The sequence below is a fragment of the Falco naumanni genome, chromosome 9, assembly GCF_017639655.2.
Source record: "Falco naumanni isolate bFalNau1 chromosome 9, bFalNau1.pat, whole genome shotgun sequence".
In the NCBI taxonomy this organism is placed as follows: domain Eukaryota; kingdom Metazoa; phylum Chordata; class Aves; order Falconiformes; family Falconidae; genus Falco; species Falco naumanni.
In genome coordinates, this window is record NC_054062.1 from 43,075,382 (window position 1) to 43,091,607 (window position 16,226).

General features: G+C 39.5%; 1 protein-coding gene across 1 annotated transcript in view; it reads right to left on the reverse strand.

The window, feature by feature from the left end:
• RET (ret proto-oncogene) overlaps window positions 1–16,226 on the reverse strand; it is an 88,204-nt gene that overhangs the window by 20,309 nt on the left and 51,669 nt on the right. Inside the window, exons 7-12 of the mRNA XM_040607262.1 lie at window positions 12,635–12,893; window positions 11,345–11,470; window positions 10,363–10,473; window positions 6,438–6,557; window positions 4,416–4,672; window positions 3,114–3,261 (exon numbers count right to left, since the gene is read on the reverse strand). Of these exons, the coding sequence (XP_040463196.1) occupies window positions 3,114–3,261; window positions 4,416–4,672; window positions 6,438–6,557; window positions 10,363–10,473; window positions 11,345–11,470; window positions 12,635–12,893 (1,021 nt within the window). The remainder of the gene's footprint in view (window positions 1–3,113; window positions 3,262–4,415; window positions 4,673–6,437; window positions 6,558–10,362; window positions 10,474–11,344; window positions 11,471–12,634; window positions 12,894–16,226) is intronic.

The following is a 16,226-nucleotide window of genomic DNA, read 5'->3' on the forward strand; positions in this document are numbered from 1 at the left end:
CCATACTTCCCCACAGGAGAGAAATCTCCCCATCTGCAGGGTCCTGCAGTCATTCACATCAGAACCAACGGAATGGGACTGCTGCTGTTCTAGCTTGGTAACTTGCTCTAATCATCACCCTGCCCTGATGCAGATGACTACAGAAAGTGTAGGTCAGCCAAGAATCAGGACCAGAGTCTGTAATGTCTTGCAGATGCCATGAAATTATTACAGACATTTTCTAGTTTTCTAAAGCAACTTTTTAGGGTGAATCAGTGCAAAAAAAAAAAGCTTCAGAAGCATAGGAAAGCCAAGATTTTATGTTGATCAAACAAACAAACAAACAAAAAAGACTGCTCAGTTAGCTCCCATGATGTAGCCCTCCTCCTAAATACCTTTTTTGATGGACTAAAAATCCTCTAGTCTACTGGCTTACACTTGTAGTACACATCCAGATTTGGAGTTTAGCAGCTCAAAGTCCAGTTCGGATAGATTTTACTGCCAGACAACTATGTTGACTTTGCTGATGTCAGTGGGAATCATGTGACAATATATAGTCCCTAGAGGTGTTGTGAGCCTTTCAAGCATTTTGTTTTTGCAGAATTCTGACTAACAAACTTCCTCTTTGAACGCACTGGGGCTTGAAGGTAACCCCTAGTCATAAATATACCATAGGTCAGAGATAACCCTTTTGCTGCCTCATCCTTAATCTCTCTGACACACAGAACCTGCCTGGATAGTTCCAACAAAGCATCATTACGGGGCAGTTGACAAGTGTGTGGTCACCTTTACTTACAGCTAATAAAAAACAAGCTTAGCTTTTGCTCGTTGGTATCGTACTGTTTGTTTTCCCATAAAGGCTGTAAGCACAGAAGATATATTTATATATACATTTAAAACACACATGCTAATAGTTGGCCCTGGTCATGATAATTTTTTTATTCTGTTCTACTATATGTTTGTATCTGCCACATATTATGTTATAGTCTGAACCTTCACTCAGACTTCAGAGTCTTCTGCCCCAGGGAGCGCAATATCGGATAGTCTCACTGTTGAGAGGGACTACAAAAAAAATGTTTATGTAAACCAAAACCGAACATCATCACCTTAATGCCTGTGAGAAAGTCCTATTTTTCTAGCTCTGGAACTGTGTGGTATGTGCAAGAACAGAACAGTGTTCCCCATGTACCATGCCTGTTTGTTTGCCAGAAAAACTAGCTTCAATAGCACACAAATGGAGACAATTAGCTTTGAAGCTTTATGCCCCATGTTTTTACAGATTGCAAACAATGGCTATTTACACGTCGGTGGGTGTTTTCCCCTTCAGTTTTGTTGTAATGAGGCCATTCCTACCATGCAGGAGGTCAGATTTAATTCATATGAGAAAAGTGGTAATAACGGGCTGAAAAAATCATCCCTCTGTTCCTTTACATCTCCATCCATAGCTCCAAAACTGCTTTGGCTCAGCTACTTACTGCTCCTTGTTCCCTCCTCAGCACATAACACCAAGCTGACATAGCAGGTCCTGCCTGGTTTGCTCTTAACCACAGGTTGTGTCCAGCTGCACAGCCCGGGCAGAAGGTATTTTTTAAGCAACGAGCAAGAGGCTTTCTCCATTAACATACTGGTATACACACCTCCCTTGTAAAGATCAGGCAGCACAGAGTCCCTAATACTTGGAAAAATTACCCCCTTTTGCCTCTGTTACAGGGAAAAAATGGGTGATGTTGGCTGGCCTGAATCCAAACTGTCTGTCCTTTATATACTTCTGACAGCATCATGAAGACCATAGTGGACTACTGCAATATTTCTTGTACTTGAGTTGTCCTGTTAACAATGAAGTTATTAAACGCATAACAACAGACAAATATTTGCAGAATGACAAATTCTCTCCACAGTCAGGTTGGAAAATGGAATTTTAGGTGACTGTCTGCAATGTCATTTACATTGCAAGGGGACTCATTAGAGCCTGAAGTATTACTGTAAATGTCAGATCAATTTATTAAAATAAGGTGCTTAAAATAAAGGGTTACACCTTCACATTATCAATTCTGTCAATTCTTTCCTTCTTAATAGCTGGGAAAAGCTGAATGTTAAATTACCTGCAAGTAAAAGCAACTTTTTTCACCGCTAAGTCTCGGAATCTTAACTCAGTCACACGCTGTTGATGAAAACGTGCTAGAAAAAGCAGTGACGCTAAGTGCACTAATAAATGTGAAGTAAACCAATGACTGAGACTATTCTATTGATAATGATATACAGGTCGTTACTTGAGTTTTACAGGTAATGGTTAACTACTCTTCCCTTCTGAAAAAAGTTCCTAGACTTCCTCCATATGACCCATTCTCCACTGAAGCTCTCCCAGCGCAGGCATGCACTTCATAACGCATTTATTTCTTTGGTATAATGATGAGAGATGCAGCATCTTCCCACTCAAGCAGTTAAAAAAAATACTTGCACATAATAGAAATGGTAGTAATGACTATAATTTTTTTCTATAATGACATGGTTTTACTTATAAGCAAGCAGTGAATGGTTGAGCTCAAGGTCTCACTTTATCATCTTAACATTATCTAGGCATACTTTGTTTTCCCCAGCTTTAACATAGGAAAAACTGAAGACGCCAGGAGACAGCACTGGGCTACTCAAGCCAGCTTGGCAGAGCTCCTAGTAATTGAAAAGCAGATCACAAAGTATAAAAGTAGATGGAATTCTCAATCAGAAAAGTAACTTAATAGGCCTGTGCTGTCTTTTGACATAATTATAACAGGATTTATTTTAAAAGCTCTGTCAAAGAAAACTGGGTAGAGGGGAAAAAAATATCAGAAAGCTTTAACAAAGCCTTGCAATACTTCCATCTATACCGAACAAAACATAATAGATTTGCTGTGTTAAGACACAGGCTCCTTGCACATTGTTAACTAGGTTTGTGGAAATTACTTTCTTGGATCAATGCGATGCTAGCTCCTAAAGCCAAAAAGCTGTCAGAATACGACAGAATGCTGGAAGAAATGGAGGCTGCAGCACTGGCTGGCTTTAGCTGACCTTTCACTTTCATGCTACCCCTCTTAACACCCATTTAGAGTTTATAACAAATAGTTCTCAAATCATTTCAGACCCCGATGGAAATGTACCTTTTAACATTTTCACCGCTACAGTGGTATAGCCAGCCCTTCCCTTGAGTCGGAATGCTGTTGCCTTGACGACCTTTCCAAATTCTCCTTCTCCAAGAGTCTTGCCCAGAACTAGGTTCTTCCGAGGGAATTCCCACTTTGGATCTTCCTGCATGAGAGAAAAGGAGTGAATAGCTACACCCGAAGCATTAATGTTCAATAGGAGAGCATTTTTCAGGAAGAGGTACACTTCAGCGTAAAACGTTTGATTGCTCTTTTTATCAATATCAGTGTATTCCTATAAAATCTTCTGAATCTCTAGGCATTTTGCAAGTGTTTCTTCCATTACCTTAAAAACAACTCCTTCAAAACACACTATACATGTAGTCTATGGATAATGGATTTTATTTACGGGTCTGGGAAACTGGGTATAAACAAAAAATGAAGTGACACAGGGCAAATGCTTGCTTTCAGAATAACTAAGATTACGTGACCTTGGACTTCACAGAGAAGTAACTCAGTTTTCCTCCCAGCATAAGGCTTTCCCTTAAGAATTCATCAAAGACAACAATCCTCCTCTTATGAAATTAGTGTTATTAAGTCTTAAGGATACAAAAGGATGACAGATGTACAAACCAGACAAGAAATTAAAGCGAATAGAGCACAAGGTCTGTGAAGACCTTGATATCTAACATTCAAATAGCTCCGATGCTGCCACATATGTCATCCAAAGTGGCAGCTCTACCGTGTTGGTCTGTGAAAACATACCAGCTGGCAAGCATCTGGGTAGTGTACAATTCAACACAGAAGAAAGGTAAGACAGCAGGCCTGGGCAAAAATCCGTAAAATGGGGATAAAACTCCCACTCCAACTGACACCTACAGTCTGTATATCAGAGATCAGGGACAGATCTTAGCAGGGGTTTGGTTTTGTTTTGTAGTAGTACTATGGCTCATCACAGACTACAAACCTGCTGATTGTTAGTATTATTTGCACGACATTACAGTAAAACAACACTACTGTCAAATGCACAGTCACATTTAGAAAAAAACATCCGCTCAAATCAGAAATATGATGTTATAGTATATTAAAACATAACAAAAGTGGAAGAATATACTGGCCTTATAAATTATACTGTTTACCCAATTACTCATTAAATATATTCAGTTCCTGGCCAGTACACTTGATTTCCAATTTAGTTACTTGAGTTGGATATTTCTATGAATAATTGCATTTTTGTAACATTTCCTGCATGCATAAACAACATTCTTTTGGAACAAGACAGATATTAGAAAAGAGCATGCAAAATGACATCAGGCTTACTGGTATTTTAAAGGTGTCTACAGACACCTGGTTCTCCATGGAATCTAAAGAAGGCCGGCGGACATTAGTAGAAGAATAACTGATGGGGTAGGACTGGGCTGGGCGCCGGAACGTCATTTCTGCAGAGGCGATAGGGGGCTTTGGAGAGTTCTTGTGGTAACGATGGATGAAATAGGAGGAAAGCAGCACGGAGATGATGAAGGACAGCAGCACCGCCCCTGCTATCACAGTCTTGCATACGTCATCACATAGTTGCTCTGTGGACCGAGAAGAGCTCCTTAGAACTTTGCTTGTTGTCTCCTGATTTAGCAGTGCATGTCACGCACACAGGTGCAAGCAGAAACAGAACTTAAAATAATTTAAAAGACTTTATAAGCTAATTCTGAGTGAAATTTGAGAACTTGCAAATACGCCCACTGCACCTACCAATTCTTTTTTTTTTTTTTTTATTTTGGACACCATCAGGTAATTGTCTGCCTAATTGCCTCTGTAAATGTAAGGATAGCTAGCTTGACCCCCTGTTCCTTATCCTGATAGATGTAGGCTACTTCTGACACTCTTCTTTAGACCCAGCCTACCGTATATTGATCCGATACCACTTGTCTCCCTGGAGACCTCTAACTGAATTTTGCTTGGGGAAAACAGTTTATGTTAGAGCCATGCAACCCATCAAACAAAATCTTCTTCACATATGTATTTAATTCATTATGTCAACTGTTAGATATTAAAGAATATTTCTCTTCACCTTTTTAGATTATAAGGAGACCTTGAATATTTCTGCTTTTTATTTAACTAAACAATTGTTTCTGAAAACATTGCCTAATGCTGCAACTGCTTCTGAAGTAATATGCTTTTTTCCTCTCCATTTACTCCTTCCCCTTTCGGAGAACCACTTTTAGTGTCTTACTGCGGAAACGAAGTTTCCTGAAGTCTAAACACCCCTAGACCACATCCTAGGCGGTCACTTAATGAAAAAACTCCAAGATCCAAAATAGTGTCTTTGCACTGCTGTCCATCAGAAAATCCTGACTTCAGATACATAGTGAATCTAGCTACACCTGCAAGCTGCACCTCAGAAGTAAGTGGCAACAGCACAATACCTTTGTAGAAGGGGGGTGGGGTGGGGGGGGTGGGGGGGTGGAAAAAAGAAGGAAAAAAAAGGATAAAAGCAAGAAGCTTTATGCTTCCTTTTTTTCTTATGTCAATAGAAAAATTACTGAAAAGAGCAAACTAAGATAAATTCTAAACAATTCTGTATTAGAGATGCAAAATATTTCATGTTGTGTTTATTATTAGCAATAATAAAATTGATTTTATTATTTATTTAATATTTATATAAATAATATTAATATATAAATAATATATATAAATATATATTAATTATATATATTTATATATAAATATAAAAATTAATATATATTAATTATAAAATTAATATATAAATAATATATATAAATAATATAATAAATAATATATAAAAATAATATTTATATAAAAAACCCCACCAATTAAATCAATCTGTTTCAAACAACTGCGTAGAGATTTTCTGTCTAAACAAAGGTCAGTGAGAAAAGTAATCCACTCCTCCGCCTAACACAAGGGGTGCTGGCTATCTCTGACATTTTGAAGCCAAGATTTTCAGAGGTGATTAGGAAGCTGGAATTACCTGAAAATAACAGAAGTCGTTATTCTAATTCTCCTAGCTGTCTTTGCAAATATCAGGTGAGTCTCACTGAAATGCAAATGCTACTGGAAATCAAAGGACGACCAACCTGTTTGTCATGTAGTAATGGGTAAAAAGGAATCTTTAGCCAAGGCTAGAAATAATCCCCTCTGCAAGTTTTCAGACTCTATAGTAGAAGTCAAGGTGCCAGTTCTTAATTAATTTTATATTAGCAGTCTCTGACCAAAGATACTGCTTATTAACATGCCCACAAGTTTAGATCGCTGTATATATACAGATGGTAGATACAAACAGAGAAATAGATTCATATGAGAACAGCAGATAATGTTTAGACTTACCCTTGATATCATCTTTCTCACAGTAACAGTTCTGTCTTGGGAAGCAGTAACAAATTCCATGTCCTGACTTAATTCCAAGATTTCCAGTGCCTTTCCCATGACCACCAATAATGTTTCCACCTAATCAAATACAGACACAAGCTAAGAATCTCACATGTAGTTAAGTGGGAAAAAAAAAAAAAAAAAAAGCTCAAAGTTTTCCATGGGTTTATCCTGGTATGTATATGAAATCGAACAGTGCAGCGCTAATGACAGCAATTCCTGGGAATTAGGGGAGAGTCTAAATTCTGAAATGTCTGACATCCTGAAATGAGGGGACCTTGGACTGCTTCAGCATTAGACCTGATTAGCAGTTATTTCCATTATGGAAGACTCTACATTAAAATTTATCTATAATAAAAACATAATCATTAACTTTGCATTACATAGTTGGGATACTTACCTAATTTCAAGTACCCCCTTAAACTTTGTTTAGAATCCCATTATTTAATGCCAAGTATCTACCTCAAATGATCATCTCATGGCTGTCCTAAGTGTCCTCAACAAAGCATTACGGTTCTGTAGCAGTGAGGTCATCTTACATTTTAAAATTCTCCCTAAAATACCTTCTCTAGTCCACTTATTTTAGTTTATCTCCACCATTGGTTTAGGTATTTTTTCACTCATGAGTTGATGTACAGTCCAGTGGTACAGACCAGTGGTCCACAGACTTGAGTTCTGTTCCTGGTTCTGATGCCAATTTCCTCTTACCTTGGAAAAGTCAGCATACTGTTCTAGAAATCATTTATTCCACTGTCAAGTGGAGGTAACGTTACTTAATCACATCTGTAAAATGCCATGGGACAGTCTAGTGAAAGCACTAAGAGTAAGCACCGAGTGTAAGTGACAAAAAATGAATCTTGCCTTATCTAAAACTGCATTTTTTAATATTAAGGAAAAAGTGCAAAAACTCGTACAGAACTACCCTTGATTTCAAGCAGGAGTTCTTCGTGCAGAGTAATTGCAACTGTATTTCCAAGTAAGTAACTTTTTCTCTGCCTGTATTACAAAAATGACCATCAGTTGTGACATTTTTAATGTATAAACTGCCTTTAATCACAAGCAGCATTGTATACACAGAAGCCAACCAAGCTCTGCAAATCTAGCTGCCTTCCAGAAAAAAACACGAAATCAGACAGGGATTCACAAGATTACAAAGTTGATTTCAATATACTCTTTATTTCAGCTCATTTTCCTCTATCTCATCTAAGCTGACAGTACAGCAAATGACTGTTTCTTTTACATTACTCTGTATGCGTAATGCAAATTGAGGCAGAGGGTATTTTTTGGCAACATAAAGGTAAACATTCTTTTTCAGAAGTAAGACAGGGACTTGAGTATTTAAGTAAAAGAGATTTTGGCAATCTTTCTAGAGAGGCCACATCTACTAAACTGTGCAGCTCAGCTGGTTAATTTTGGGAGAGCCTGTGCTGCATCACTGCTCTCTGAGCTGACTCTTGTTCAAAGAAGTGTTGACGTTCCTAAAAATTCTCCATTATTCCCCCACCAGCCAACTTTATTGTGTAGAGGTGGTGAAATAGTTTCCAATAGCCTCACAAAAGTCATGTGTATTTAGCTATAGCCGCCAATGTTTGAGGACCTGGAAGAAGGGGGAAGCAGGGGATGAACAGGTCCTAGCGAAACTGTTCTTGAGCAAGAGACTTGGAGACAAAGGGGGTTTATACAGCAGGGAAAGGGGCAGTACATTGTCATTGCAGGTGTACAGTGGAAACATGGAGCATCCTATATGCATTCCAGAGACCCAAAAGTATATTTTTCACCAACATGCTGCTGGTAGGAAAATTCCAAGAGTTATCAATGTTGTTTTGAAATGCATAGCGCTTCAGATGCTGCTGTTTTAAATCATCATCTGTTTCCATTGCCCTGTAAGTGGGAAAGAGCTTTCCCTGCTCCAAGGTCAGCTGAAAAAAGGAAAAAACATGGCCCTATACCACACTGTGTAGAAGCTCCAGAAATTCAGACAGCAAAATCACCGAGTGTTGGACAAAACCAAAGATGATGTCCCGCTACCACTGAAGACAAACAGGTACAAAGTAACGTAGAAGCCTAAGTGCTGTAATTTTTTTTTCCATTATCAGAAAGCCAAAGTTCAAAGGAACCTACAAAGGTCAGATTATTTATAATTGTTTGTTTAGCCAGATCCACACACTGCAACCAGCCCTGAAGCAGTTACTACAAGAAAGCCTCTTCCTTAGGATGCTGCTAGGTTGCTTCTATTTGATAGGCACTGCCAGAGCACCAGTTGTTGCAGCTGAGTGCCCTTCAATGTAATATTCATAGTGTTAGTTTGAGAAAGCAGTTTTGGGACTTAAGTACATAGCCATCATAATGATAGATGAATTAAAAAAAAAAAAAAAAAGAAGTATTTTAGCAACTGTCTGTACTTAAAGAGTATCCTTGATCTCAACACATCTAGGACTTTCTATTTATTGCCTGCCATTCCCAAGGAAATGTCCCCTGCCAGTAAAAGCTGATTTATTAATGGTACTCCTGCATCTCTGAACTTCCAAAACACACTCATTTCTTTGTCTGTAAACATACTGCTTTTGGGTACCAGCCCAGGTTCTGAATTGCATCAAATTATGTATAAAATTATCCAACTCAGGCATTAAAAAGGCATACATAACATCTTGAAAGCTTGTCTTACTTGCCTGCTTCTATTACCTAATAAAACAGTATTTCTTTCAGGCTTCTGTTGAGCAAAACATCTGATGCTGCATATGTTGCAGATTACATGTTTTAGCATTGCAGCCTCTGGCATAAATATTTCTACTTTTAGCACAAAAACTGATTGTGGTTACTACCAGTAAAGAATTCTTTTCAGATGATTAGATAAGTTACTTGCATTCACTTCAAGCATTTCTGCCACATTGAGGATTGTTTTTATGCACTTTAATGAAATAATTATTTTTCTAAGTCATTTACAATACAAAACCCCATTCTTGCAAGTAAGAAATACAAAGATGCCTCTTTATTTATTCGATTTACAGAATAATATAAATCCTGCTCTGTAAGAAAAATGCTAGCTCCTCTAAGGCTCCAATTTAAAATGTAAACTTGGAGTACACAAAGTCAGAGCCAGAAGAATTATTCAAGAAACATCTATGCTTTATTCCCGAATTAGATACTGATAGATTAAAAGATCCACTTAAAAATTATCATCTCGTGGAAGACTGAAATTGCTCAAGTGCCATACACTGTTTTTCTAACCTTTACATCTTCAGGGTGACTTATGAACTCACAGGTATGGGCAGTTACACGAGTGGAATGACGAAAGATGTATTCAAGAAAAAAACACAAATGCATTTCAGTTTTTCCTTCATAGATGCTGTTCATATGAATTGCTGCTTGTACCCTCAAATAGATAAGGCATTGGATCATTTTGATTGCCACCTGTCAAAAAAGGCCAGGTGCATTTCCCCAGATGATCCTCCATAATCACGTTTATTTTAAATTGAAATGTGTTTCTTCGTGCTTATTTAAATTGGAGTTCAAATAGGCATGGATTCTACCCTACTGCGCTAAAGTCTGGAAATCGGGCATTAACTTGCCTAAAATCTATACCTGTTGCAGCAAATACCTCCACCAAAAAGCACTACCTGCCAATTAACAGCGGGGCAAAACGGGAATTACTGAGAGAAATTCATCTTTCCATCACTGCCAGACAATAGAAGTTGGCTGACTGGCTTCAAAAAAGAACAGGTCCCTGTAGCCTTAACACTCTTGTATGACTCAAATGCAGGTATGACAACGCAAAGATGCTAAATACATGAAGTATTTGTAAAAGTATCTGGGATCAAGAAAGTGGAAACTGCACGGCAATCAGTGGCGACACGAAAAAGCCCACCCTAAAACATTTCCATACTTGTGCAGTCTTGGGGGCACACGGCTGGGTCTTTGCTCTCAATCACATCACAGACGCCGTCCGGACAAGTCTTGATGCTGGGGGTGCACGTGGAATAGTTTGTGGTGATCCCTGTTAACACAGAAATAGGCAGCTGCACAAATACCACCAGGCTTTGTAGCAAAACTTATTGCATCTCCTCAGTGCACGCTAACACACCAAAGCACAGGCTGCTTTTCTTTTTTAAAGGAAAGATCTATGAACATAAATATCATCTGCTAAAGTAACAGGCAAAAGCAAGTGGAAGAAACTTATTTTCCACTATATTTTCTGATTCTGACAGCCCTTCGGGCATGTCACTTGCAGTTACGGTATTACTTGAAAAAGAGCTAGCTGACCATTTTGAGACTGAAAAGTGGCTTTCGCAGCTGAGGATGTCTCTACTCAATTTCACACATACTTGAACATGAAGGGTACAAGCAGTCGAAGGGAATTTGTGACACTCGTGAGGTTTGAAGGGGTAAAGCATCAGCACAGAAGCATTGTTCTGGAAGAGGCAAGAGTCACCTGTCAGATCTGTGTGCCAGCCCACAGAAACCAGTGACACCAGAAACACTGCTCCTGCGCTCACCCACTGTCTGTGGCACATAACCTGCTCAGAGGCTCACTGCTTTCTTCCAAACTCAATTTGTGGTTGCAGAGATTATCTTGCAACCCATAAGTTAGCCATCCCAGTTACACTGCTGCAAACCCAACTCACTACCTGGCGTTTTATATATCACGTTCGACATCACGGCAGGCAACATCAAGAACGACCATTCCGGCTTAACCTGATTTTCCTTCCCAGTGCATGTTTCATTTGGGTAATACAATTCATTTTTTTAGCCCCAGCCTCTGTGTAGTTTACTATACCACATTGTCCAGCTAGAATAAATCAGTTTATATCTATGGAAGTCAAGTGCACAACTACAACTAAACAGAAGCTTCACACAACAGAAATTACCTTTTCCACTGCCCTGTCTCCACTGGCATCTCCCTGTTAGCACTCCCAGGCCACCACACTCTTCGCATTCAGCACGGTGCTTACTCACGGCACAAGAGTCAGGGCAGTCCTCCTCTTTTTTTAAAACTGTTGGGAAAAGTGTGTGCTGTCAGGTCAGGACAAGGGTGGTGAATACACAAGCAAGTCAGCTCAGATCAGAAGGAAACCTCTGCCCCTAAGGGCAGCCAGGAAGGAAAGAAAGGACTGGAAGACTGAACACTGACTGACCCGACTATCCATAAACTTAGATAATAAAGAAAAGTCCAGGTGTTCCTTTTCTATGAAATACAAGATATACAGCAAGACCATGATGGCATGGTTATCTTTGCTTGCTAGCACACTGTCAATGCCTAGAACTGTAGGAATGTGCTAACATACTGATAACAGAAAAACGGAGACCGTAAGTACTTACAGCTTCATACAAAACTTTTAATTAAGGGAAAACACTTAGTTCTTGGGCTAATGCAGTAGCAGTCCAAAGAGCACCAGCTAGAAAGGTGTGATTTCAGACAGCACAAGGCTCTTGAAAAGTCCACTGCAAGCTGTTGTTTCTTCTTCTTCAGCCCATTCACTCTTGGCATACGAGTTCTGATGTGACGCAAGGGAATGGAGGCAATTATCAGGTAGAATTCTAAGGTTTTGCATAAAGTGCAATATGGTTTGGAAAGAAATAAGTATGTTTCCAGTGTATGTATCCTCCTCTGCTCTGGCTGTTACAGAATATTTCTAACATTCTGCCCTTATGAATTTTTCAGTAAAATGAAGTCAGTGCAATTGCTACAGGAATGTTAAGCAAAAATCTCTCTTAAAAAAGGAAAACCTGGAGTGAGAAGTGGGGAGAAAGATGACTGAATAAATATAGTTAGGCCAGAGAATTGTGGTTTCATATATATATATATATATATACCCATACACACACACGCGCACATTTTTTTTTCTTCCATAGGAATATGTGGAATACAGAAATACAAAATAAAGGTCACAGAGACACACAAAAAATATTCTTCTAAACGAAATGCAATCATGATCATTAGGAATTGCATAAGATACACCACCCTTCTGTGCATTAATTCTTCACACAAGTATCTGCTCCAGGCAGGTCTGAATGAGAACTCCAAACGCGATCTATACCTTGTAGCTTAGACTCATTTTTATTGTTAATTCCCTTGGTTTATAGCTCACCCTACTAATGCATCACCTAACACTGCTAACACTTGTGAATATGTAGATCTCATTGACTCAGGTACTTACGATTTCCTTCCAATACAATGGTGAAGAGGGTTTTGGTATGTTTCCTGCTCTGCTTGTCTGTAGCTTGAATAGTGTACTGTATTTCCTTGCATTCGGGTCTGCGCAGCACAGAGGAATCGTTCACGTAAAGGCTTCCGTATTTTTCTTCTCGGCCTTGAAGTATGTTGACAGGATAGCAGCTTACGTTGGGGGACAGTAACTTGTAGGTGATGTTCACCCCACGGAATTTCATACAATTTTCAATGCAGATTTTTCCTATCTAGGCTCAAACACCAACAAAGAAATCACAGGCAGCGGAAACAACACTATACATTAAAAATATTCTGTGCCGCCCAGAAATGTCTGAAAGAAAACTGAGCATATGCAACCTTGCAGAGTTCAACATTTATCTTGGGTTTATGGAGTTTATATTTTACTACCAATGCAGTACACGAGTTCTTCAAATGTGATTTATTCTTAATGAAAACGTGAGGCAAAGCACTACCATTGTCTTCAGGCTAGCAGTGGAACCACAAAAAGCCTTGACCCAGAGGCTCAGCGGTATTCGGTGCCTACTGCTGATGGTCAGCAGCAGTGAGAACAAGACCCCGTGATCTGGGAAAGCCTGACTTCAGTCCTTGCTCTGTCCCAGGCTGATCAGCGAGAAAAATGTTGGTCTTGCTTGGGAAAGCAAAGAGCTCAGCGTGAACAAAGCTGAGGTTCTTTTAAAATAAGATAGAAATTGCTAATGCATATTTTTCATAATATTAAAGTCAAAAAGTTTCTAGCCAGCAGAGTTGTCTGAAAGCCTTAAAAGGAATAAGAACCTCATCGTTCCCCATTTGCAATTTTTAAAACATTTTCATCTAAAAATGAAAATATGTTGGTTTGCCATATTTAAACTTGTGCCTGCCAGAATATCTATGCTAGAGCACTCTTCAGTCTGAAACAATTCATTTGAGCAGCACAGGAATGTAAAGCCCTGTTTTCTGTCCAGCTCCTATAGGAACCCATCCAAAGCTCACTTTGGTTTTTCCATTTACAAGAGCGGGATTCGGATCAGGCCCAGAGGCATTGGCTTTCCTTGTAGGGAAAACCACAATGTGAAGGGTGGGGTGTTATTGAAGGGAACTTGGTGATGGATTTTTTTCAAACGCTGCAGTTAAGATGTGTTTTCAAGTAACACCACTGCTGGTAAAAGCATATCTGTACATCTTGGGTTTACCATTCTCATTAAAGAATGTAAATATTTTTTTTTATTTTTTTTTTTTTTTTGTATGAAGACCCCTTCCTAAGAACCTGCACTATTTAAAGTCAGAGCAAAGGCTTTTGTAGTCCTAGAAGCATACTTTGTTACAGGATAGTCCCACTTCATCTAACGTATTCCCATTCACATCACTGGACACTTGGCACCGTTTTTGTTGGGTTTTTTGGTGGCAGGATAACACACACAGACCATTAAAGCAATCAGAAGCTAGGCCATTTTTTCTTCCATGCTGCCTCCTCTCCACAGCATGCTGAGACTGGCAGGAAGAACGAGAAGTAAAGGCAAGACTTCAACTGTTCATAAACTGTCTAGACAGAAGGTCTAGACATGTCCCTTCCAGAACCACGTCATCTTAGCTGTGGTGCTGCGTTGCAACTGGCAGTGATTTGCAGCTGCTTAGATGGTGTTTCTTTGAGGCAGCAGGAGAATGTAATGATGTTCCATGGTATTAACCTTTATATAGACTAAATTAAACTGTCCTTTCTGCCTCCTCTGTCGTAACTGCTTTTTCCAGGCATCTCTTTGATTAACAGCCATTTCCTGCAGAGGGGATGGAGAAGACCCCATAAAGTCAGGGTCCCTGAAGAGCAGATTATCCTTAGAGTAGTGCATGGGACAGTTTTGCTTTCTCTGTACAATGTGAGAAGTTAAAAATGCACACACACACACTGAAATTTCTATAAGACAGACAGGCTGTTTTTGCCTGATTCCATAGGGAAAGCCCAAGCTTGTAACTTGGCTGTGCACTGCAGGTTCCGGAGCTGGCAGGGTGCTCAGGTGCAGCAAGGCACAGCCCAGGGGAAGGAGGCAGGGCCAGCCCCTTCCTCTTTCTCCTAAGGGTAGAAAAATTGGCGCTGGTAATCAGGATTAACATCAATATAACAAAGGAGGCACATACAAAGGTGCATTTTGTAAAACTCTCAACAGTTAACACAGAAATACCATTATCAGAAGTAAGAACCAAAAAATCCATCTTTTGAGCTCCAGAGTTTAATAAAGTCTGGAAAATTATAATTATAATGTTCTTTTTCACTGAATTTCAGGGACACTTGGATATATAGCCTCTCTAAAAATCTCAGCTGATTTTATTCATCATTTTTCTCAGTAAATGTCAATAGAGCTTCAAGTCCTTTGATAAGTTAAATGCCACTGGGCAAGCCTGTACCGTCAGGCCATGCCTCTGTTACTCAATTCATTTAGCTGCTCAAATAGACAAATGGCATCAGCCCAGCAGTTAATCATTTCTTCACGCTCTTGTGTTTTCTCCTTAGGGCAAGAGACAGTTCAGCCTTCATATTGATTTGGCCCAGTACTTTTCCTCACTGCTCTGGCACATCATGGCTAATTATGCAGATGACTTTAATAACGTGAAGCGCTGGGGACTAAGCTGCTTACACGGACTTGTGCTCCAAGCCAAGCACACCGTAAATTCAACCCCAGCCTCGGTATGTAGCAAGCAGATGACACTAACTGAGAACACCATCTCCAGAGCCAGGATGAGTTTTGCACTTTTCTGGTCAAGAATGGGAACAAAATCTCTTTGTGAACTTGTGTTTAGGCAGCACAAAGAAAGATCTCTTCCCACAGACCTGGGAGTTCTTGCCAGGAACAGTTTTCCCTGCTGCTGCTGCCACCCAGTGAAACTGCACAGTTACTGGGAAGCACCACTGTTTCCAGAAACCCTGAAATTCCCCTTGGGATGCTTGACTGTCCTGCAAACCCAGCAGCTTTAAAAGTATAACCAGGGCTTTTTTCAGTTTTGTGTTCTGTATATTCCCACACTTCAAACGAATGTGTTCAAACAATCTAAGATATGCATAGATAATCATGGTTTAACCAAACTTAATTTGGAACTCATTCATCCATAATATTGTTGTATGCATGCACCTATACATAAAATCTGTGTATATATGTATACATATATACACACACACAAATCAGTTAATGAATCTCTACTCATACATACCTAACAGCTAAGTTTCCACACATTTTACAATTACAATGTCATGACACACATACATACAGCTGGAGCCCATTTCTAGATGCTAAGAGTTAGACTGCGAGTGTCTTACACACCTTGCTGTTACGCCTTTTAGGAGGAAACCCACTGATTTCACCTGTCTCCAGGCAAGAGCATTTCACACTGCTCAGATTAAAGCTTTCACAATCTGCTGCTACAAAACCCCCAAACCTAACACCAAAAATACTGTGATCTGCACAAAAAACACAGGCCAGGATATGCTCTGAAGTTTCCAACAGACTGCGAATTTAGAAGGTGCAGCCACAAGGCGTCGCAAAATGTCATAAAGGAGTAGCTTTTTGGAGGGAGCCCACTACGTAAGCACA